The 23,552-nt window shown below is 40.5% G+C and overlaps 1 protein-coding gene across 1 annotated transcript in view; it reads right to left on the reverse strand.

Moving 5' to 3' along the window:
- Positions 1–23,552, reverse strand: part of SYNE2 (spectrin repeat containing nuclear envelope protein 2) — a 153,976-nt gene that overhangs the window by 69,776 nt on the left and 60,648 nt on the right. Inside the window, exons 50-67 of the mRNA XM_062494829.1 lie at positions 22,711–23,033; positions 21,905–22,049; positions 21,291–21,506; positions 20,658–20,923; positions 19,764–19,920; positions 17,874–18,029; positions 15,133–15,273; positions 14,617–14,799; positions 13,958–14,095; positions 12,737–12,922; positions 11,625–11,747; positions 11,238–11,420; positions 7,243–7,368; positions 4,722–4,916; positions 4,094–4,168; positions 2,976–3,095; positions 2,100–2,207; positions 333–527 (exon numbers count right to left, since the gene is read on the reverse strand). Of these exons, the coding sequence (XP_062350813.1) occupies positions 333–527; positions 2,100–2,207; positions 2,976–3,095; positions 4,094–4,168; positions 4,722–4,916; positions 7,243–7,368; positions 11,238–11,420; positions 11,625–11,747; positions 12,737–12,922; positions 13,958–14,095; positions 14,617–14,799; positions 15,133–15,273; positions 17,874–18,029; positions 19,764–19,920; positions 20,658–20,923; positions 21,291–21,506; positions 21,905–22,049; positions 22,711–23,033 (3,036 nt within the window). The remainder of the gene's footprint in view (positions 1–332; positions 528–2,099; positions 2,208–2,975; positions 3,096–4,093; positions 4,169–4,721; positions 4,917–7,242; positions 7,369–11,237; positions 11,421–11,624; positions 11,748–12,736; positions 12,923–13,957; positions 14,096–14,616; positions 14,800–15,132; positions 15,274–17,873; positions 18,030–19,763; positions 19,921–20,657; positions 20,924–21,290; positions 21,507–21,904; positions 22,050–22,710; positions 23,034–23,552) is intronic.

Below are 23,552 nucleotides of genomic sequence, written 5' to 3' on the forward strand. Positions count from 1 at the left end.
TTCTAGCTGATTCATCATGATCAGAACCAACGAAAAATTGCCTTTTAATAGAGGATACAATCTATACTCAGCCATGGCGTTGGAAATAACCCAAACCAAAGCAAAGCTTTACATACACTCCAGAACCCTATATAAATGCCCTGGACGCACACAGATCCCAACTCCAAAACCAGGCATTTTAACCAAACCCTGGCAAAGCTGAAGCTGAAGCCAAGCTGTCACCTATTGTGTGCAGAGTGAGGGAAGCAGGAGGGGGCAGCAGGCAGAGCTGCTCTGCAGACACAGCCCAGGGAGGGGACTGGGGGATGGCAGCAGCAATGCCACCACCTTACCTGGCAGTCAGCGAGCTGTGGCTCCACCATCTGCTGCCTTTGGGGGGTCTGAGGGTCTGACCTCAGGGACATTTTAGTTCTGTCTAGCCATTGTTCCAGCTCTGCCACCTGGGCCTGGCACACCAGGAGGATGGATTCTGGCTCAGGTCTCCCTCCATCCAGGGCGGTGCTGGGGACCGGAGGCGGCTGGTGGCTCTGGAGCAAAGGACATCAAAGCAGCCTGGTGAGCGACCTGCTTTTGTAATTTCCCTCCCCTCCCCTTACCAGCGAGAGATGATTAACTTCCTCACTCACAGAGCCCCAGAACAACTCTGTCCACACGTTCCCAGACTCGTGGGGGTGGGGGGAACCCACAAACCAAGAAGGAAAAAAAGGAAAGAAAGGGAAAACTCAGCAGGCAGGCGATCCAAGATCTGGTGTAACAGGTTTCCAGGCAGCGATTTGCATGTGCAGGGATCTACCTGAGCACAGCTGCTGTACCTGAGCACACAGGAAGTGATGACTCACCATTAACCAGTTCTCCCCCTAGGAGAGATGTTTTTCCTCTGGGAGTTACACACAAAAGCAATGCAGTTGGAAGCTGCAAAACAAGCTGTTGGACAAGCTACTTGTGTGTGTTCAGTTCCAACAGTTAAATATGTTTTACTCGGACTCTAGGTCACAATAAAAAAAAGAGTATTTTTAAGGACATCTTGTGCAATTCTTCTTAAATACACTCCTTGAAGAAGCAATATTGCATTGCTCACGTCCATAACAAGAAGTCCAAAGTACTTGGAGATAAAGAGCAGTGATTTGGAAGGCTGCACAGGTCTGTATATGCCTCCACACATGCAAACACACTGCTACTTAGTAAATAAATGAAGCAAAACACCACAAGAACAGCTCCTGTGAATGCTCCACAGCACACATTCAGGCAACTGAGATGGCCAGTGCTAGTGCACAAGCCTCATATTAAAATGAGATTTGGCAGAAAAAAAAAGGGTCAAAATGCATTGTTCCAGGTCTCAATGTCATCACAGAATGATAGAATAGTTCAGCTAAGGAAGAGCCTTTAATGGTCATCTAGTTCTAATTCCCCTGCCACAGCATACTGGAAAAAAATTCTTCACTGAAAAGGCTGTCAGGCATTGGAACAGGCTGCCCAGGAAATTGGTGGAATCAGCATCCCTGGAAGTGTTCAAAAATGTGTCGATGTGGGATTTAAGAGACATGGTTTAGTGCTAAACATGGTGGTGCTGGGTTAATGGTTGGACACTCTGATCCTGGAGGTCTCTTCCAACCTTAACAATTCCAGTATTCTGTGATCCTAAAAGCTGAAGCTGCTCTGCCACCAGACTGCAGCTCCTGATTTTCCTGGAGCACTCATGTCTCCATATGCTCTTTTGTACTTAACCTAGAGGCTGCTGCCCACTCTTCTCTTGGCCTTTGCATGTCTCCCACAAAGCAGCAACACTGTCAATCTCCTTAATTCCTCCTATAACTGCCATTCAAAAATTCCATGGCTTCATTCATGCCTGTACGAATGACAGCAGCTTTCTTGCTGAAAATACTCCATTTTGTTCCCTAGAAAATTGTACTTTCAAGGAGCAATTAAAAATTTATCACCCAGACCACCAATATGAAGAGGCCCACAAAGGCTTGCAGCTATCCTACCACATCATACTGCAGCAAACTCCAGCAGCAAAACCACAATGGACCAGAGCCTTTGCCCACTAGGCAGGTCACAGCTCACTCAGGAGGTCACCTTGTCCAGGCCTTCAAACTCACCATAGCCAGACTGCCATCACCTGTGCCAGGGCCTTCAGTGCCCACCAAAGTTTGCAGAGATGTTTCTTCATCACGTTTACTGTGTGATTCAGTTATAACATCCTCATCCTGGAGAGAGAGAGGCAACAGTGGAAATATTCCTTAACTTCCATACAGATGTGCAGTAGTGGACATGTGGCACTTTGGGACATGGTTTAGTGGTGGACCTGGCAGTGTTTAATTTATGGCTGGACTCGATCTTTAAGGTCTTTTCCAGCCTAAATGACTTTGTGATTCTATGTTCCATTGTCTTGTTGTGCTAGAGAAGCCTGAAAGAACAGCAACCACTCAGTCTATTGTGGTCCTGGCCCAAGAATATTCACAGAGAGCAGTTTTGTTATGCCTGTGGCACGGATGTACAGAAACAAACAGTTGCAGCTGTCACAACATTACTGAGGCACCATGAGGAACAGAACAGAATGGCACCAGAACTGTAGCTGATTGAGTGTCCTAGACACTGATTTTCTCATGTACAAAGAGAACCTCTTCCACAAAACATCCCCCACATTTTTAGAGCCTTCCCAGGAATCAGTGAAACAAGCTGCTGCTACTAAATGTGCATTTCTACCTTTGGGGGTTTTGTGAAGCTGAAAGGAATTCAAATCATTGAACCATTTAAACTGGAAAATACCCTTAAGGCCACTGACTCCAAGCAATATGTACATGAGACAGAGATTCTAAATGGCAAGATTTAGTGTGAGATGGAAGATATGAATAAATCCACCTTGTCCTGCATTCCTACAGTTCTCTTGCATTGCAAATGGTCTTAGGACTTGTGCAGATCTTTTTCACAAAAACGAGTTCCTATCCCCACAGAGATAAACCTGAGTGCATTACCTGAACAATGCCATCTGTCAAGGTACCAGAAGACCAGGAGGTTGCACTGTCTTCCTTGAGCCTTTCATCATCTCTCTCTGAAGGCCAAAAGCTTGCATCTTTCTCTGTGGCTGTACTTCCCTTTGAAAGCAATAACAGCTCAGCTTTAGCTTGTGAAGCTCAGATATTCCTCCAGGCAATGTAAAGCACTGCAAACTTCTAGTAACACTTTGCTCTGTTTCTGCCTTGTTTATCTATTAATATTTGTGTTTCCCAAATCCCACCTCTCTTCTTGCTTTATAGTTCTGCTGCAAGAGGAATGGCAGCTGGATGACACTGATAATGTTCTCTAGAGACTGCAGAATATTCTCATATTTTACAATATAAAAAAAAAAACCCTGAAAAAAACCCCAAACAAGCCAACAACCACCAAAACAAGAAGAAGAGAATATCTTTCTCCTGTCCTGTACCCTAAAAAGGTCTACATGCAAAGAAAATTGTGCCAGTGAAGGTGCAGAGTGAGAAACCCTGAAACTGAAATGCTGGGATCAATAGTGAGGCACAAGCTCTCCAAGCTGTTTGGACTTCTTTGCACTGTCTTACCATGGAGTTTTATTCCAAAAGCGATTACCTTTGCTCCTCTGCTATTCATCTGGGCATTTAGTCCGCTCAGATTCAGAGCTACCTGTAGGCCAGTGTCCCCCAGTTTCTCCCAATCACCCCAAAATCTCTTCTATTTTAACTTCACTCCAATAGTCTAATCACACCATTTTTTACTTAAGTTCAACCATACAAATAAATGTTGTTGTTTTGTTTATGTTTTGGTATTTCAGAGGCTAATTCTTTCATGGAAGCGTTGGTATTTAAGGCCATATTTTGCCATAACAGTTCCATAAAGGGACATTACTAAATAGGCAATCCCATCAAAAGCAGGATCAAACCTCACAGAACAAGGTGCTGTGTAATTCTGGCACTGGAGTGTTGGTACACTGTCTTGAGTGTAATTCCTTTGTATCCTGGAGCGATAACAGGTATTTTAATTTCTTCTGGAATATTTCAGATTTTCACATTTTTCATAATTTGTCTCTTACCAAGATCTAACATACACAGCTCTATATATATAAAATAAACTGACTCACCTTGCTGTGTAAAGAACAGTCTTCTGATTCTTCATCTAAGGAAGGCAGAAGAGATATCACTCCTCTTTTTTTCAACTACAAAAAGACACACAGAGAGACAACCCAAATAATCATGACAAGAACAACAAAAGCCTCTTCACTTCTGCCTGTAAACCAAAACAAATTTACCACTTGAGATCCACTTTTGGAGAAGCACTGAACATCTGGCAACTTACATTAAAGTAACTGAAAGCTGCAGGTTCTAAGTACCTCTGAAAACTGGGATGTGATGCTGCTAGGTTTCAACAGCACAGCTACAAAAGGGACAAATTTCATTTTGTCCCCATGAAAATAATTTACTGAAAATCCCAGAACAAATGATTATTAACAAAACTACACATGGAGCATTTTGCTGTTGATTGAGGCAAACTTCATGTTGCAAGTGAAAAATGCTAAGAAATAACCAGAGGCACTCCTCTCCTACCTTCTCCTGGACATGCTCACACTCAGTCCTCCTGAGCACAAAGGGGAGGGAGAGGCAGTATTGATTCACAGGGGCAGGAGTGCTCCTCTCTCACATGCCACTCCTCCAGGAGCAGCAAGGGTTATTTACCTCCCCTACTGGGCCCTCAGGTGAGTGATCACTTACCTGCTGACCAGAAACATCAGTCCCAATCAGGTCACTCTGTGTTAATACAGAGGCTGGAAGTTCATCTGCTGCTTCAGGCACTTCTTGCTGCAGGCGCTGGTGGAGCTCAGACATGGAATTCTTCATCCTGGTAAGGAAATCTTCCTTTCTTTGGCACAGCTTTATGATCTCTTCTTTTACAGCTTCCATTTCTCCCTAAGGAGCAACAAGATCTGTAAGCATCCATTTTTCCTTTTTAACCAAACAACAATGTAACAGAAGACACCAGTGATGCATCTTACTGGTACTGGGGCTATTTCCCTCTTTTCCTTTTTCTGGGCTTTGGGACAGTTCCCCATTGTCACTGCAGGAGATGTCCAGGTACATTCAAACCAGCAGCAACAGATTTGGCTCAGAACAGCACTTGCCACTGGTGATGCAGAATTTGGTAGTGTGGAAGGAAATGTGGCAGGCTGGAACGAATTCTAACTAGGTGTTGCATATCCATGAGAATACCAGCTTCCTCCAGGATAATGGGAATGCAGATGGGTTACATTACTCCGTGTGTCAGAGCAGCTGATTCTACTTCCAAGCACCTTCCCTGACAGCCTGACACTGAACACTTGGGAAAGCCCTGAGGAGGGCAAAGACAGCAAATGAGGGTAGCTCAGGGCTCAGTCTTTGGTGAAGCTGGCCCAAAGGAAACAAACCATTTGGTGGGTGTTGGGGATGTGGCTAGGGCCAAAATTATCCCATGTCTTTGAATGTGATACTGGGAGAAATTAATGGACCCCAACAAAGCTTAAGGAAAATATTTAACGTTCCGCAGAGACTAAGCAATAACCCAAGTAACTGCACTAACAGAGGGGGAAATAAATCTGTCTTGGTCTCCTTCCTGGCCATGACTATTGCTCCAGCCAGTGTTCTGTCCTTCAGAGTTTTTTCCTAGGGCTTTCCTTACCACCCAGCCTCCAGGTGAAACAAGAAATCCCAGCAAATAACAGAGTAAGACAGGGCACGGAATGAATTGCCCTACTTCCCTTCATTACTGAAAGTGCTAAAGCTCTTTGAAGCATTGTTACTTGCTCAGAAGACTGAACCCTGGCTAAATATCCCTTTGCACACTGGGCTCAGGTGATCACAGTAAGCTTTGATGCCTGGCTTGAAGTGAGAACAGCACTGGCTCCACACCATGCTCTGTCATTAGTGATGTTATGCAAGTAATAATCTGGCAGATGAAAGCAGTGAGGCTGCTGGTCCCATCTCCACTGCAGCTTCTGTTAATAGCTCTAGGGTGGCAGCATGACAGGAAAGGTGGAGGGAGGAACTCCAGCAAATTTTGAAAGGACATGGGAACTCTGCTCTGACAATGCTTTCTTCCTTTTGTACACTCAAAACCACAAGATAAAATCATCCAAAGGTAAAGGAAAGAAAATGTCATTGAAATGAAGAAACAGACATCCATGACAATTTGGCATGTTTTTATGAATGTCCACTAGGCACAGTTTACCTATTTATTTCTGCCAGCGTAGATTTGCCAGCTACTCTTTTGCAAACTTAATTAGCCATAACCTCCCCAGAAACCAAATCTTTCTTAAAATCACTTCTTTTTCTGAAATCCTCCAGTAAGAAGGGCAATTCCACTGCCCACTTCTATTCATGCTGCATCTGCCAAGTTTTCTGCTAAAACAAGAACTATTAAACATAAAATCCTACACTCAGAGACAAAAACAAGGAAGAATTAGGAAATGAGTCATGCTGAGCACTACATCAAGCCTCCAACATCCAACCAGCTGACAGCAAAGCAGCTATGTACTTAGGAGCCTACTGAGTGATTATAGTTATTAGAAAAGTACAAATAACTTTACTGTGACTGACTGGAAAAAAACTGAGCATTTCAGAGGCACTTTATAAATAGTTATTACATTTAATTAGTAATTTCCTGACTTCTGCAGTGCTATCCTTAAAACACGTCTTGTTTTGCATTAAAAACAATAATCAATTAAACCATTACAGAAAGCAGCTGACTGTAGAGAGAAAAGCAACACATGTTTACCAGTGATGAAAACACAGTGTGGCAGTGAGGATAAAGAAAGGAGTCTAATGAATCTAACCCTAACCAGAATCCCCAGAAGTAGCATTTCATGACCAGTCATCAGAAAGGGACTTAATTCTCTCTTCAGGCACTATCCCAAGCTGCCACTTCAGAAAAAATAGCAGGATGCTAAGCACAGGTAAGCTCTCAGTGGGGCATACTGTTTCACCAAATCAGCTGCCATGAAAACAGCGGCCAATTTTTCTTCCAAGTTGATATAGGCACAAATGACACATCAAAATCAGTAAGGAATATACTACAAAAGATATACAAAACATGCAGAGTAATATTAATTGTAATTAAATGCATGGTCACACTATGGCATTCAATTGCCTGCTTAGCTGTGGTGGAGAAGAGAAGCACACCACTATTTCTTAGTGCTCTGCATCATCATGATTAGCGTTGGTCAGGATAAGGAAGACACATGAGAGAGAAAATGAAACTCACCTCTGGACAAGGAGCCTTCTGAGCCTGTGGTTGATCTTCCTGTGATATTTCAACCAAATTGCTCTTTAGAAGTTGCTTCAACTTCTCCATTTCTTGCTCACATTCTTCTGTTTTCTTTACAGTTTCCTGTGAAATAGCAATCTCCATAAATAATTTTGAAATATGAAGTCCATAAAAGTAATTTTGAAATATGAAGTCCATAAAAGTAATTTTGAAATAAGAAGTCCATAAAAGTAATTTTGAAATAAGAAGTCCATAAAAATAATTTTGAAATAAAAAGTCCATAAAAATAATTTTGAAATAAGAAGTCCATAAACAAACAAGTCAGTAAGGGAAGAAAGAGTACTTGAACTGAAGAGTACTGAAGCCTCCTTTGTACCTGCAGTTATGTGTAACAGAATCTGTTTTTGTTCTACTAACTTTGCACAAGCCCATCCTTCGCTAAGTTTATTACTCACTTACTAAAGACAAACAAGCTGCTCTACCCACAAGTTGAATTATGGTGCAGTATTCTGTCTAGGAGCTCCAGAGCAGAACTATGAATCTGGCTATTGAATGGAGCAGATTCCACCACATTCATTACAATTTAGAAAAGGTTGTGAAAAAGAGAGAAATTAAAGGGTTTCATATCAAGTAGAAAGCCTAACTGGTTTTTACTGGTGCTCAAGTCTTCACTGCCAGCTAGTTCTGCACTGACCAAAAATAAACTGTGTTGTACACCATGCAAACACTGCAGCTCAGAGGATAACCCAACCACACTGCCTGACTATTTGAATACTTCCAATAAAAATGATAAGCATTCCCACCACGTGAACAACTTTTACGTGGCTTATAGGAAAACGTATTAGATGTTATAAACAGCCAAATTCTCTTTTACTCATTTGACAGTGACAGCAAAATCTCATGGACCCCCCCAGGCTTTGCTGTTCAGGCAGAAAGGGGCAATCTCCCCACACATTTGTCAGTCACAGCCTGTCATGATGTCTCAGGTAATGAAGAAACTGTCACATCTACAAGTCAGAATATCTTGTCAAAACACTGAATATGCACAGCACTTGGTGGCTCTGTATTTCTGGACCCAGAGGCTGACAACCAAAGAACATTAAAGGACTGTTCCTCAGGTGCCTGTCAGAGGTAATGGAGAAACAATGAAGTCAACAGGCTTGGTCCTACAGTGCTGACAGCAGCACCTGAATGACCCAACAGGTCAAAGACCTCAAAGTGTTCACAGACTCAGCCTCTCAGAGCAAAGAGTCTCTCCTGCTATGAACAGCAACAGTGCCACTTCTTCAGTCATTTCTTCACAGCAGCACTAATATTCAAGAAAATTCAGGCTAATAAGGTTCTAAATAAGCATTATTATTTCACAGGTCGTAGAAGTGAGAAGAAACTATTTTTCTAATTTAAAAAAAGAAAGCCAATTTGAAAGGGAAGGTATTTGTGGACTATAATCTTACTGCCACAGGCAAAGAATCAGAGAGGGAAAAGAAAAAGGAATCAGTCTTTTGCTCAGCTTTAATGAGAAAGTAAAAGAAGATCACCTAAAAGGAAAATTCTTTTACTCACACCTTCAATTCCATTAATAGGACTGTTTAGTAATAAATTAAGTACTACCTCATATTTCCTTGACTAACTAAAGAGTCTGAATATTTCGTATACAGACTCCAATATCTTCTGTCATGGACCAATATGTGAATATAGTCACTTACCTGTACATAATTAATTTGTTTCTGCCTTCTACTCAGGGAAAAAGAAAATCTGGTTCTATGCTTTATCCAATATAACACATTATGCCATATATATGGGACTGAATTTCTTCCTACAAGTGCTCCCTTTCTTCTGAGCTGTTTCCTGCTTAACACTTGCTCTTTACTTTTCATATTGTGGTAGCTCTAGAAGACCTACCCATGGAAAAGGCCCACCTACTCACAATGTATTTGTTTTGGAAAAGCTTATTGAAAATGAGGTCAGTAAATAATCAGATATGCAAATAACACCACTCTCTTGCACTGAAAACCAGCAGAAGCAGATGTGGCTTCCAAATCTTCTTCCTGATGACGTTATTTAGGTGTGGAACTTAACAGGCCATAACAAAAAAAACCAGAGGACAACATTCAACAGAGACTTACACTCCTGCCCCAGAGCATTTTCAATGCCTATTACAGGCTTTGTCTCTGATTTACCATTTCAGGTGCTACAATGCAACTTAATTACACAAAGTCTACTGGTGCAATATTCCATTGCCTCATCCATAGCAAAATATGGGCAAACTCATCCAAACACTAATCCCCAGGGGAAAAAAAAATGTGTGTATTTGTACAGGAAGCCTGGCTTCCATTTGCTTCCCTGTAGCAGGATTCTTACCACGTTTTTAATGCAGCACTCAAAATGCCATGGTTTAATGGCTTTATCCTTTGTTATACCTTAGCTGGTGCTACACTTGTATTGTAGTACTGCTGCTTTCAACCCATTCAACTGCACTGGAAAAACTATTTTGCACAGTTTGATAACACTAGCTGCCAAGAATTGCAATTTTTCCAATTTGTTCTTTCACAAAGAAATTTCATTCAGCTACAGATTGTTGGGTGTCTAGAAGATAGAGGCAAATACTGAGCAAAAAAGGTCACAGCTTTACAAAAATGAGAAAAGTCTAAAATTTGACCTAATACTGCACAAAAAAACCAGTTACAAGTGTCATTACAACAACTGCTAATTGTAAAGCACCCTGTTTCTGATGTTTTTAAAGTATTTTGAAAATTCTCCATTATTTGATCTGGTAACTCTGAAAAAGGTACATTTTACCACATCCATTTTTTGGACATAAGAAGTTGTATGGACAACAAAAAACAACATACAAACAAAAAACCCAACAAACAAACAAGACAGTAGGGATTATACAGATCTAATAAAGTCCCTGCTTTTTTCTGACTCCAAACATCCACTTCCAAACATCCACTAGTCATGTGGCATGTTTTGTTTTTTCTCTTTGTGTTCTGCTCTTAATTTCACAAATTGAAAATCAAAAATGGACATTCAGGTTTTAGCTGTCTGCCTGGCCTCTGAAATGCCCAGCTAGATGCTTTAAAGTATTCTGCTTTACCCTAATAGCTTAGGAAAACCAAATCAGCAAAGGTAATGTAACATTTTTCCAGATGCTGTCAACATCCTGCCAAGAAATGGATGGGTCACACGGGAACTTTAATTCCTCTGCTGTCGTGGGAACCTGTGTTACCAAACTCCAGATTTCCTCCAGCCTGGGCAATGGAGCATGACCAGGTCCTGAATTAAAACTTCCCTGAGCTGGTACAACCACACTGCTCAGAGAAGTGCTGCACAGAGACTCCTTCAGGTTTGGAGCTGTTCCATAACTCTCCCTGCCTGAGTTAACATTCACTGACCCCCCAGCACTGCCTTCTCCTGCTGTTGCTTCCCTTCTGTTTCCAAACCTGTCCTGGCCAACAGCACCTTCAAGACCCCTGTCAAATGCTGGCCTGCCTCACAACAGTGAATTAACCACAACACAGCTGCAGGGAATGGCCACTTTCCTGGCTCACACATTTGGATTAGGAAAAGACTTTCTGCTGTTAGCTATTGCTATCTAATGGCTGTCAACAAGAACTTCCATGGTCAAGGTGAGTTTGAGGAGTTGAACATTGCAGATGTGAACATTGCACCTGCATCTAACACTGGACTTCAACCACCAGAGCAAATCTGGGGCATGAAACACCTGAGCCTTCATTTCTTCTATAGTATGTTGTCAGCTGTGACTGAATTGGAAAACTGAAATGTACGTCAAGACTATTCAGTGTGCTTGGATGCAGGATCAAATTAAATAGGAAAAAAAAAAAAACAGAACAAAGAAATCCCCAAACCATTACACAGAAGACACAGTAGGTGTAACCACATGGCTGCAAAAGCAATACTGTTTAAAGATCAAAATTACTAAAAAAAAAAAAAAAAAGTGGTTCAGGTGACCATAAAAAATAATCAATTACCTCTAGTAGCATATTTTGCTCCTTAGTAATCTTCTCTAATTTCTTCAATTCTCTCAAGAGTTGTCTTGCTCTTTGGAAGACTGAGAAAGGTTGCATTTTCTGCCCTGGCAGCTGAAGAGCATCTTCATAGGACTGAATATGAGCAATAGTTTTCTGCATGGGAGCAACATGCTCAAGTATAACCTGTCAGGGTAGAACAGAGATGATGTATGTGATACTGACTTAGAAAACACTCGAGTTCTCTGTGGGCATATTCTCAATAGTGCTTTAATTTCAAGTGTTTTGTGTTCAAGCCACGACTGTGCTTCTCGAAAAGGTCTCTCAACAGTTTCACCTCAGGGTTTACACTGATCAGGAAAAAAAGCCTTTACAGGAGATTTCACAGACCTGTCCATGTTTAAGTTGGTCTTTAGGAGAAAATTCCAACAGATCTTCTGATGAAAGGATTGTCTTCATTTCTGCAACATCCTTCTCAAACACTTTCACATGAGATTCGATGGCATCCAACTCCTAGATTTTGGGAACAAAGAGAGCATTTGTAGATAGCCCAAACACCAAAGCAAACTTGCATTTCTGTCTTTCACCTAAACTTGAAAAGAATACTGAAAAATGAGTGCAGCATATGCAAGATATGTCAATGGATGCTACTGATCAAATGGCTAGTTTTATGAAGTACTTTTAGTCATACCTTCTAAAGGAATTAGGCATTCAAGATCATCTGGTCTGTTTTAAACCCCAAATATAGAACTGAAATATCCTTAAAAATTCATATTATAAATTACCAGTAGTGAGAGGACAGTTTTTCAGTGGTGATAGTTATGAGAATATGAAAGTGCTGTAATTACACTGTTGCAGCTTCCAGTAGGAAGAGACTTATGGAAAAGGAATCCACAGACAGCTGTTTCTGAATTCTCACGGGGACAGTCACAGAGTAGATTAGGCTGCAAGGAACCCTGAAAGGTCTCTGGTACCCATCAAACCAGGACACCTGGTGTCTGATCCTATTGAGATATAGGTATCTTTTGAGGTGGGAATAATCACCCCTGCTTGGAGCCCCTGATCTACTGTTTGACCAATTTTACTGAAAAAACAAACAAACAAACAAACAAACAAAAAAAACCACAAACAAACCCCAAACTAAACTAAAATCCTTCCTACACTTGAGGTCTGTTACTGCTCATCTTTTTGCTGAACACCCCAAGAAAAGCCTGGCCCAATCCAGTCTGTAATCTCAATTTCTCACCCCCAAGCTTCTCTGGGCTGAATCAACCCAGGCTCTCAGCCTTTCCTCCTTTCCTCTGGTGCTAATTCTGAAATTTACAGCTTAATAAGTCACCAAATGCCTTCTGAAGGTTTATTTCCAAACAAGTAGTTTCCACTCTTGGCACACTTACAAAAGCCAGCACTACACCCTGTTTTCCACGCAGGTGATATAATCTGCATTTCCTAACATATGATGAAACTGTGATAAAAGGCACTTATAGGTCAGCCAGACTTACATCAGCCACATGCAGGATTTGTGGTAGAATCTCTGCTATCTCGTGCTGTAAAGTTGTTACTTGAACATCTATTTCATTCAGCTGCTGCATTACACTGCCAGTTTCAAAGACAGGTGACAGCTCCTCCAGCTCCATGAAGATCCCATGCAGAAGTTTCTGCTTTTGCTCTGAGTCTTCCAAAGCCATCTGGAGACAAAACAGGAGCTTAGTTTGATACATCACTGCTGAACATTAAAGTTACAGAGGTAAGGATTGGAAGGAACAAAATGCTCCAAAAAGCATCAGGCCAGTTGTGTGTGAAGTCTCTTCCCCTGCAAGGAACTGGGTGAGATTTTGGATTAACTGCAGAAAACACTGTCATGAAGAACAGTGAGGGCTACAAGAAATGCACATCTGGGTGGTGTGTGAAAGAAAGGACTGAATGCATTTCCACTCTACTGCAAGCCCAGGATGCATTTCCAAATCCCCTAGTTTCACAGCCCAGGACAAACAAAACATTCCATTTCACAACCACAGGAGACAATCAGCTTTTGCCACAAAAAGCACTCATGGGTTTTGGAAATCACATTCTACCCATTGTGGCTACATGCTTTTGTAACATATCAGCCCAGAATGGCCAGCTACTTCCTGTCAAGAACTCTTACTAGTCTTACTAGTCATACAGAAATCTATGCTTAGAACACCAACTTCCTCACTTGGTCTAAGCCAAGGAGTGGATGCACAGAAAACTCGAATTTTAAGTACAAAATTGTCAGAATTTTTTTTTTTTGGCACTGGCCCTGATCTTCCCTGTAATATTACAAACATTAGCTTTTTGAAATCACCAATCAGAATTACCTTCAAGAAACACTAAGCACAGCCTTCCAAAGCACAACTCACTTCAAAGCTTCCATCTAACACACAGACATGAAAAAAGCACATACAATATAGAAAGAATCCTATATATTCAGGCAGTAAAAACTGACCATAGCCACTCAGCAGGGTTACAGAAGACAATCACACATTTCTGGAAGTTGTACAGCAGTTCAGCACTTGCAGAAGATAGGTATGTCCAGCACCAAAAAAATCTGCATTTCATGAGTGTCAACTATAACTCTATTCTCCTTAAAGGATTCACTGAAAATGGTAACTTACTTATGTCAGGAATAATTTAGAATGGAAAACTGCATCTGTACAGAGCAACAAGTGCTAACAGGAGCATTTATCTGCATCAGCTCTTACCTGGAGCTCATCAGTATGCTTGTGTAAACTTTTTGCAGAGTCATGCTGAGCATCAGCTCTTAGCAGACTAGTGGTGTTTTCTATCCAATCTTTCACATTCTTCAGATGCTCCTTGTATTCTTCCATCTTGCTGGTGGCCTAGAAAATGACAGAATTTTACAGAAAGTCCCAAGTTAATTGCTTCATTGTATAAGATAAATGCATCTATAAACAAGATTAAAAGAAAATAGGATGCATTTGCATCATGGTCAGTTAAATTAGCATGGTGAAATAAAAAGCATTTTTCTGAAATAGTTTCATGATTTCAGGCTATTCCCTCCCACCAAAGTACTTTTGGTGCTTGCACATTTACATTTCATGGGGGCATTGTCACAATCTACATGGCAATGGCAGAGTCTGAGAGAAACACCTCAACACCCACCAGGGGCAAGAATTCCCCATACCAGGGGCAAGAATTCCCCATACCAACCCTTTAACCATGGCTTGAGCCAGTCCTTTGGGGTAGCCACTCCAGGAGCCCCAGCTACAATAAGCCTTGCCACAGCAGGCTAGTGACTCTACTCATCTGACAGCCTCTGATGATGTTTAATGCAAAGCCTTCACTCTGTTTTTCTTTTTAAAGGATTGAATTTTTTACCAGCTGTTCCACTTGCAGCTACCTTGTTGAGAATGGCAGTTCTGCGCTCAGCACGCTGTGAGACCTGCTGGTACTGCCTCAGTGGAGCCTCCAGGATATCCATCAGCTCCTGGGCCTGGCAGGAGTTCTGTTCCACTATATCCTGCACCTCTGCATCCAGCTCGTTGAGTTTGTAATGCCAAAGGTCCAGCATATCCCAAATTTGCTGCATGTGGAGAAAAGGGAAATGAAATAAAAGGTCAGGCTCATAGATAACAGCAGTGTTATTTGTTCTTCTGTGGGACATGAACTGCAAAGGCTTCAGAACTGATGTGATGAGAACAGAACACTTTGCATCTACTGGTGTGATTCACAGTTGAAAAAAGCATGGACTTTCCTGTGAGAAAGAATTGATAAATATGCACCAACTAAATGCTTGCTTATGCTTCCCCTTTCACAGACATAAAATGAATGGAAAACTATTTTATGTTAAACCAGGCTTTGTAAAAACAACCAAAAATCTTTTAACACCCACAGATTACTTTTTCAGCAAGATTACCTTCTGAACTTCTTTGGCTTTTGCAATGTTCTCACTCTTCTGTTGTAACATCTTTTCAATAGCATGAAGGCCATTGTTAATAGTTTCTGCTTTTCTTTTCAGCACATACTCAGGAGAGTTCTGCAAGATTTCAGAGCTAACCTGCCAGAGCAAAGAGAAAACAATAGGGGAGATTACAAAGATCTGCTTGTTTTGTGCACCACTTTACCAAAAATATTAAAATGCTTTTTGTTTCTCTTGACAAGCTAGTTAAAAACACTGGAATGGAGCTACATGAAGCGTTAACGTGAGCAGGTTCAACATCTACACATTGTTCACTAATTTGCTCTTGTTAAAAAATGCCTGGCTCAGAAAGCTATCCCTGAGGAAACAAGCACTCAGGCACTGCAGCTCCCTGGGTGCTTTCCTTCAGTTTTCATGCTGCATGGTGGGAAGGGTCACATTTGGATTTATTCTGTAAGAAACCCAGAGTGATGCCTTTATGTCTCAGCTGGCAGCTGTGACTTCCAGGTAACAAATAAGGGAATATCAAAGTGCATCAATGCACAGTGAATTTCTCAATATAAACTTGGAGATATATCACTAAAATAAAAAACTCCGAGGAATTTAATTTCACTCTGCAGGACTCCACAGAAATGGAAAATTGGTGCACTGGAGGACCTGATTTTCTGTGTAAAGAGAAAAACTCTCAAAGCTGAAGTTGAGTAATTACCTGAGCACAGGGCTGAGCAAACAGCATAAGGTACCAGGTTACTACAGACTAGATGAAGTGCAGGGAGTGAGAAAAGTCCCTGATCTTGCCCAAAAGTGACATCTTTTCTTCCTAAACCCTGCTAGCTGCCAGAGTCAGCTAAGCACCTGGAAATCATTAAATTGTGGTAAACTCTTTGTGTGATGCAGCCCCAGGATTTAGGGGGCAAATGGACACTGAACAGTTTCATGCTGCCTTGATGTCAAAGTTTTTTAATTTAATAGCTTCGTTTGAAGCTCCTACTACTGAAATACTTTATCCTTGTTGCAGGATGAGGAATTAAAACTACTTTCAGTTAATAAATTACCTACTCATTTCTTAATTTTATTAACATCATGTATAGATTCCAACACACCCTCTCTAAAAAGTACCCACGGTACAATGCTGTATTGATAAAATTTCATTAATCAAAATAAATATATATGGAAAGAACTGGAGGGCTCCTCTAAAATACTCCTACTTATAAGATAAAACCTGTGAAGTCAGTCTGTGCTTAGTGCCTAAGACTTCTTAGAAAAAGGAATTCAGGCTGTAATCACTGAACACTTGGCCATTACTACTATCCTGGAATATACCAAACTTGGAAAATCGTTGATAATTGTAGTGCCAGCTTCCAAAATAAAAGAGAATCATGTGTGAGTGATGTGACAGCTGGAAATGAGTAAATAAGTCAGATCAAGCTCTGACTTCATCTGTTTCTTCAGGATAAAAACACTGCATCTGTCAATGCTCTGGTCATCAGCAAAGCAAGATTTTAATTTCAATACTTCTTATTGGGATAAAATTTAATATTTATGTCATCAAATGTACACTTTATTCTCATTTTTTGGTTTGCAGATTTAGAAGAAAGCAGAATGACATTAAAATATGACAACTCAATTTAACACATGCTGGTATCTCCTAATAGATAATTGAACTGACCTCCAGTTCCACCATTATTTTATTTTTTATATTTTTTTTTTGTTTCCTAAATGCATTTTGAAAATTCCAAGGTCGTTTATATTGTTTTCCAATACCTAAATGTGAAAAACAAATGTTATCCAGCTTCCAGGACCACTTCTTTCAGTCCAACAGGTAATGTGTGCTTTGGGATAACCTTTTATATCTTGGTAAATGAAACAACAAACAATAAAAAACCCAAAAGCATAAATACTGTTTTACTTTCCTTCTCTATTCCCAGTTGTTGGTTCTGAAAAGATTAGTCCCAGTTTGAAACAGAAACTATAAAGTTAACTAAATTAAAACTCATAAGCTTTAGTTAATATGCTGCTAAGTATTTTATGTAAGATGAGTAATTTGATAGACACTAAAAAATTAGATTTCAAAACTGTTTTATTAAACTTTCAAATTTGATCAAATTAACTGAGATTTAACCTTAAAAATAGCATTGAACATTATTATTTCATTTTTTTTTTCATTTAAAAAATAACACAAATGAGTAAGCACTGATGGCAATTGTATCAGGCTAAAAATTTGACCCCAAACTGAGAGTATTAATCCATTTTCCCTTAATTTTGCTTTCAGCTAACTGCTTATATCCCTTGTAGATGGAATATACTACAAAAAACCTGATGCAATAACTTTCAGTTAAAATTAATTTAAATACCTTGATTTTAAAGGAAGGCAACCATGTTCTCAGAAATGGTAAAAAGAACCATGTCATGATACCCTCCCACATGTGCAAATTACATTTAAAAAAAAAAAAAATCTTGTTTCAAAACTCCTTTTTTAACCTAATTCTGACTACGCAAACTTTGCAATCAAGTTTGACTACTAGTTCCCAGTTTAAGAATCACATTGGATAGAAGACAGCATCACTATCATATAATAAATTACTGATGAAGATTCTGCCATGTCCTTTCTTAATAAAAAATAAAAATGTTATATTCACACTGTTTACCATAAGATTTTTTTCTGAAGAGAGACCTAGGCATGAGGAATGATTTATACATTGCAAATAGATAAATATGAAAGCCACATGAGCAGTTACCTTCTCTTCTAGGTCTTGCAATACCTTCTTGCAGTCCTCCAGCTGTGTTTCGATCTCTGCAGGAACTATTGTGTACATTTCAGAATACTTGATCCGAAGTTTCTCCATGATATCCTCCAGAGCTTGACTCTCTCTGGCAATCACACTCTGGAGCTCCTACAAAATTAAGAATAACTTCAGCAGTTTTACCCAGTTTTGACTGAGTGCACGTGTATATATGTATATTCATACGTGTATATACATCTATGTGTACACACCTAATGTGTTTTGTTTTTCCTAGAATGATTATGGTTTGGAAAAATTGAGTTTGGGATATCAAACCCGATTTGATTACCTCTGCAAGCAGATAAACTCTAAGCAATACTGACTCATTTAATCAAATGATGCTTTTCAATCTGTAAGAATTAATTAAACCTGATACTGCTGCATGTTGGGGAAGTGACGCACTGATGTTCACTGGCAACCACAGCAAAGGGACCATCTGAAGAGTTCCTATGATTAAATGTTAATCTTTGTGCTCTCCCTTTTGCCAAAAGTGCATTTTTCCCTTTGAAAGAGTTAAATAGCCAACGTCCATCCCTTCATTATTATAAACAACACAAAGGCCACAAAAAGCAACAGGTTTCAGGCTGAAGTGTCTGCTTTCAGGTAATTATGCAGAGCAGCACAGCAAGCTCCTCTCACAACAGTAGTTTCCAGTTCTGCATGAAGAATGTAGGTTTTATGAGATAAAAGAAACTTAACAACTGCCTACAGCCTGTGGCCTAGAAATAAAATCTGAGTCAAGTCCACCTGCAGAAAGAATGAAGAAATTCATTTGTTTGGAAGGGTTTCTAGAGTTTCAAGTTGGAAGGTTCTGTTTGCTTGCTGGTTTTATGGTTCCTTTCCCTAGTGCTCAGCTCTTTGAGAAATTCTAATGTTAACTCAAGTTATTGGGAAAAACTATCCAAACCAGGCAATGAAAGACACTAAAATTAACTGCCCTTGCTTTTTCAATCAGGAGTAATGGTAAGCCACTAATCCACAGTCTTCACTTGGGAATCTTTTCCTTCACACAAATGCAACACAAAAAAGATGTAAGACATGGAGATTGATTTATTTCCTGCCAACCCACAACAACTGGGTCTGATATTAAAAAAAACCCAGAACCTCAAAAACCATGAAACAGCTGTGTGCCCCATTCTCTCAGGGAGAAGGCTGCTGTTGTCAAATGGCCCAGTTAGATTGTGCCAATATTTATGGGAGTTCACAGATTCCCTGACCTGAACTGGAAAGAATCAGTTACAACTCTCGTCTCCAAAACAAAGCATGTCTCTGCAAACTGGTTTATGTGTATTACTGCACGTTCACATTTCACAGATTATTCAGCTGGAAAGCAGGTACCTATCGAAACTGTCCCAGTTTTTTTCCTAAGGGAGGAGATAATAGCACTTCCCCTTTTCATCTGTGTGGGTGAATTCAAAACTTTTGCCACTTTTTTTGCCACTGTTGCTAAATCAGGTTAGTCATCTCAAAATGAAATAGGTATTTCCCCTCAAAAGGTGCAGTGGAATCCTGACTAATGCTATAGATTTCACAGGAACTAGATTTTCTTTGGAAGTAAGGGAAGCAGGGCGTACACTAAGCAGCCGTTCCTAAAAGGAATGCAGCTGGCTGTGAATTTCTCTGCAATCTGAAAATCCTCCTGTGCCTGCTTACAGATGGCCACAGAGGGAAAGGAACACAAACCAAGGCCATGGCAGGGCCAGCTGTATTCTGCTGAGCCAGATTAATTGCCTTTAAGTCAACGGTAATACACCTTGCCATTAATTTTATCTGGAGCAAGTGCAAGCACCAGCATAAACCAGGAGATATTCTGAATATATGAACAATAACAGAGCTGTTACCAACCTCCAGCTGTTCTGCCTTTCCATCAGCATCCTGCAGTAACACAGATGCAGCATTCTGTAATGCATTTGTCACAGCACTTATTTCTTCAGTGACCTTGTTCCTCTCTTGAATCTCAGCTTTCACAGAATCTTTATAGTCTTGAGCTTTTTTGTACAACCTATGCAAGATTACCAGAAAGAATACATTTAGACTCTACACTAAGTAAGAGCAATGCTTAATACAGATCTTATGTAGGCATATATCTAGAACCACATTTGTCTGTAATTTAGGATTTCTTTTTGCTATTAAATCTATGAGTTTTAATGTCACTTATTATCTCAGTTTCTTTAAAGTGAGTCCTCAGACAGTGCTATTTGGTGGACCAAAGCAGAGGTCAGGTTCTCAGTCTGAAGATGCTGGCAGAGCAGATGGTGTTCACAAAGATTATCACGTCCAAAAGCTAACCCAGAGAAGGGTGAGTACAGTATCATCAGATTTGTAAATAATTTGTAAATATTTGGGGAGAATTTTAGACAGTGGTACTCAGTAAGATGAAAGCCACACTGTTACAAAAAGCACAAGCTCTGATTTTCCTAAAAGCAGGAAATCTTAAAATACACAAGCACTTGGAACCTCTAAAACTGACTATTGTTCCTTCATTCCCACTGAATTTGAACACAAATTGCAGCCCACAAATGATATGGCCAGGCCCAGGTCTTCTCCCAAAACAGTATTCCTCAATGCCCATACTGAAGACAGCAGATGGGTGAGATGGAGCATTGGTCTGACCCAGGAGAGCATTTACTGTCATTTTTACTGCATTACAGCTTTTATACATTATTTGATGTCCAGTAAAATCCTGTGCTTGTGAATAGTCCTACCTTATATCTTCAATAGAAATTTCACACCACTTACTTTCTACAGCGCTCTTGCATTGCCTTTATCTCACACAAGGCAGGAAGGGCAGCTTCTCCCTCAGCATTCTCAGGTGTATTCAGGATGTTTCTTATCCGGTGAAGAAGCAAGAGTAAGAGGAGCTGCTGCTGGTTGATGTTCTCTTCAAATGAGTTCACAAAATCAAGTAACTCCACTAGCTCCTCTCTGGTGGCCTTTTCCTTTTCTTTAAGGCTTTCTGGCTGCTCTTCCTGGAGCTTATCGAGAATTATTGTTTCTCGTTCCAGCTAAGTAAACACCATGGCAAAGCATGAGATAAAGTGCTTTTTTATTCCACCATCTGAAGTTACATGATTCATTTACTCACAAGGGTGACTAAGTACTGGGAATTACACAGTCAGAACTTGAACCTCTGAAGAGTGACAAAACCTCTGAGTTTGCTTTAACAAAGCACATAACCCTGTGCAGAGGTGCTTTGGGTTCAGAGGGCTGAATAAATATCCCCACCATTCCTGACTCTGGGCTCAAGAATGGGTGGGGGTAACCGAGCAGCAGGTGAGAAATGATGTTCTGCCCTGATCTCAGCCTTCTGCAGGTCATTTCACTCACACTCCCATCTCCACCCCCCAAACTTACAGATGTTGAGCAACTCACCTCTTCATTGATGAATTTCCATTCCTGCTTTAGTTCTTCACAGGTAATTTCCAGCCCTTTGGCTGCCTCAAGCAAACCCAGCCAGTTTTCCCACAGCACTGTTACAATCCTGCCCAGGGCCCTGTCACTTCCTCTGCATAATCTCATCATCTCTCCAGAGATCTGCCTCAGCTTCACCAGATCCTCTTCAGCAGAGTCAATGCTGGAGACTAAAACCTTAGAGGGAACACAAACACATCAATAAATAAAATTCTATACTAGGGAGTATTAAGGAAGTATTTAGTAACATGATTAGGATCCTCTAGGAAAATGGCAATCACTCCACTGAGCTGGTAAAACATGGTCATAATGAGGGAGTTCTGTTGGCTAAGACTGTAAAGATGGAATAAATAAAATTCTCATTTCTACACCAGCAAGATATATTCAATTCACATGGTCTATTACACCTGGTCATTTAACAAGTACATAAAGATATTAATACATTCTGTCGTTTTATATAGGATAACTATAGGAAAAATAATTCCACTTCTTTCAACTATGATGTCACATGGTATGCACAGCTGTATTAATTTTGCATGACATGAGCTTTTCAAGCTTTTCAGAGTCTTTCTTACCTTGCTTTCTTCCAAATGCTCCAAGGCTTCTTTATAAGACATTGGAATCTTAGACAAAGACTGTCTAAGCATCTTCTCCAGTTTCTTAAGATTATCACACACTTTATTTTTGGTTTCTGTGTAGCCTTTGTGTTTTTCAAAATACCTGCATGAAACAATGAATGGATCAAATAAAATCTGTGGCTGCTGTTCCTCTCTCCAACCATAACACCCAACAGAAAATTTTAAAAAAAACCTTTGAACTGCTACCCCTGACTGTGTCCTAAGTTATTGCCAATTAGCATTTGGCAAACACTTCAGGTTTGATACCTGAGGTACTAACCACTGGACCATGATCAAGCAGTTTAAAAATCCTATACTTACTCTCCAAATCTTTTCTATACATGCATCTGAAGGCCCTCCAGATTTCTTCTGTACCTGAAGGAAGGAAACTACAGCCTGGTGCCCTGTTTGGGCTTTACTTTCCCAAGCCATCAGAAAAGCTTATGGAAGACATGAATTAGGGAACCTCTGAAAACTGTTCCAACCTCCACCAGATTCTGGCACCCTATGACCCTCACTCAAGCCCCACATTTTGGAATATACAAAAAATGACTGCACTGTTAATTAGCAGTAATATGGTTATTGTCTGGTAATTTTCCATCCTTAATAATCACACCTGAGGACAACAGGAATGCTTATACCTTCCTTTCTGCTGGAATTTCTGAATACCTGAAATGCTATCAGAGCAGAAACGACAAGGGATTTCTTTTCAGTCAAGTTTCTCACAATAAGGAGCAAGATCTATGAAGATCTCTTAAACCCACCTCTGTTCATCAGCTTCCTTTCTCTGAGCCTTCTTCCTTAATGCCAAACTCTTTTCCACCAGTTCTCTTAAAGCATTTTCCAGACATACTTTGTCTTCTGGCTTCACGAGGATTTTCAGCTTGGAGTGCAGATTTTCTAAGTCAGCCTTTGCAGAGTTGAACTCTTCCTCTTTCCAGTGTGGAGTCTGACAGATCTCCACTGAGCTACAGAGCTCTGCTGCAGCAGCCTGGTCTGGAGCTCCACAGTCCTCGAGGAGCCTGGCAGCCCTCTGAAGTGCCTTGGTGTAAAGCTCACCAGTCCTACATGCCTCCTCCAGGGCATTCTGGAAGCATTAAAAAAAGAAAGGAACAATGAAGAAGGCTGCTGTGTTCCTCTGGATCACCACATGGTCTTAGAATTTCACGCTTGGCTGTCTTTGAGACCAGAACTGGCCTGAGGAGGTGAGGGAGGACACGTGGCAAACACATTTTTGGGTTTTTTTTGCTACTCATCTAGTCACAGAGAAGTGCTGTAACCCATGTATTTATTGCCCTCAGGAAAGGAATTATGTTCCCCACTCCTGATCACATTGCTTTGATCTGTGCTTTAGTCTTCTTTATCATTCCCAACTGGTAAAGCCTCTCTTTACAGTACAAACAAGGTGCTTGGATTTTTTCATCATTGTCACTATTGAAAATGCTTCCTAAAATCACAAGATGACTGCACCCAGTCTCTCTTCACTGAATATTTCAATATACCCTTTCCCTTCCTCCTCTTTACCATTTTTTTCTTGTGCTAAACTCCACTGATCGATTATAATCAAACTGAACACAACATTCTTTGCCTCCTTAGTTTCTGTCAT

This window comes from Cinclus cinclus, chromosome 6, assembly GCF_963662255.1.
Source record: "Cinclus cinclus chromosome 6, bCinCin1.1, whole genome shotgun sequence".
NCBI lineage: Eukaryota > Metazoa > Chordata > Aves > Passeriformes > Cinclidae > Cinclus > Cinclus cinclus.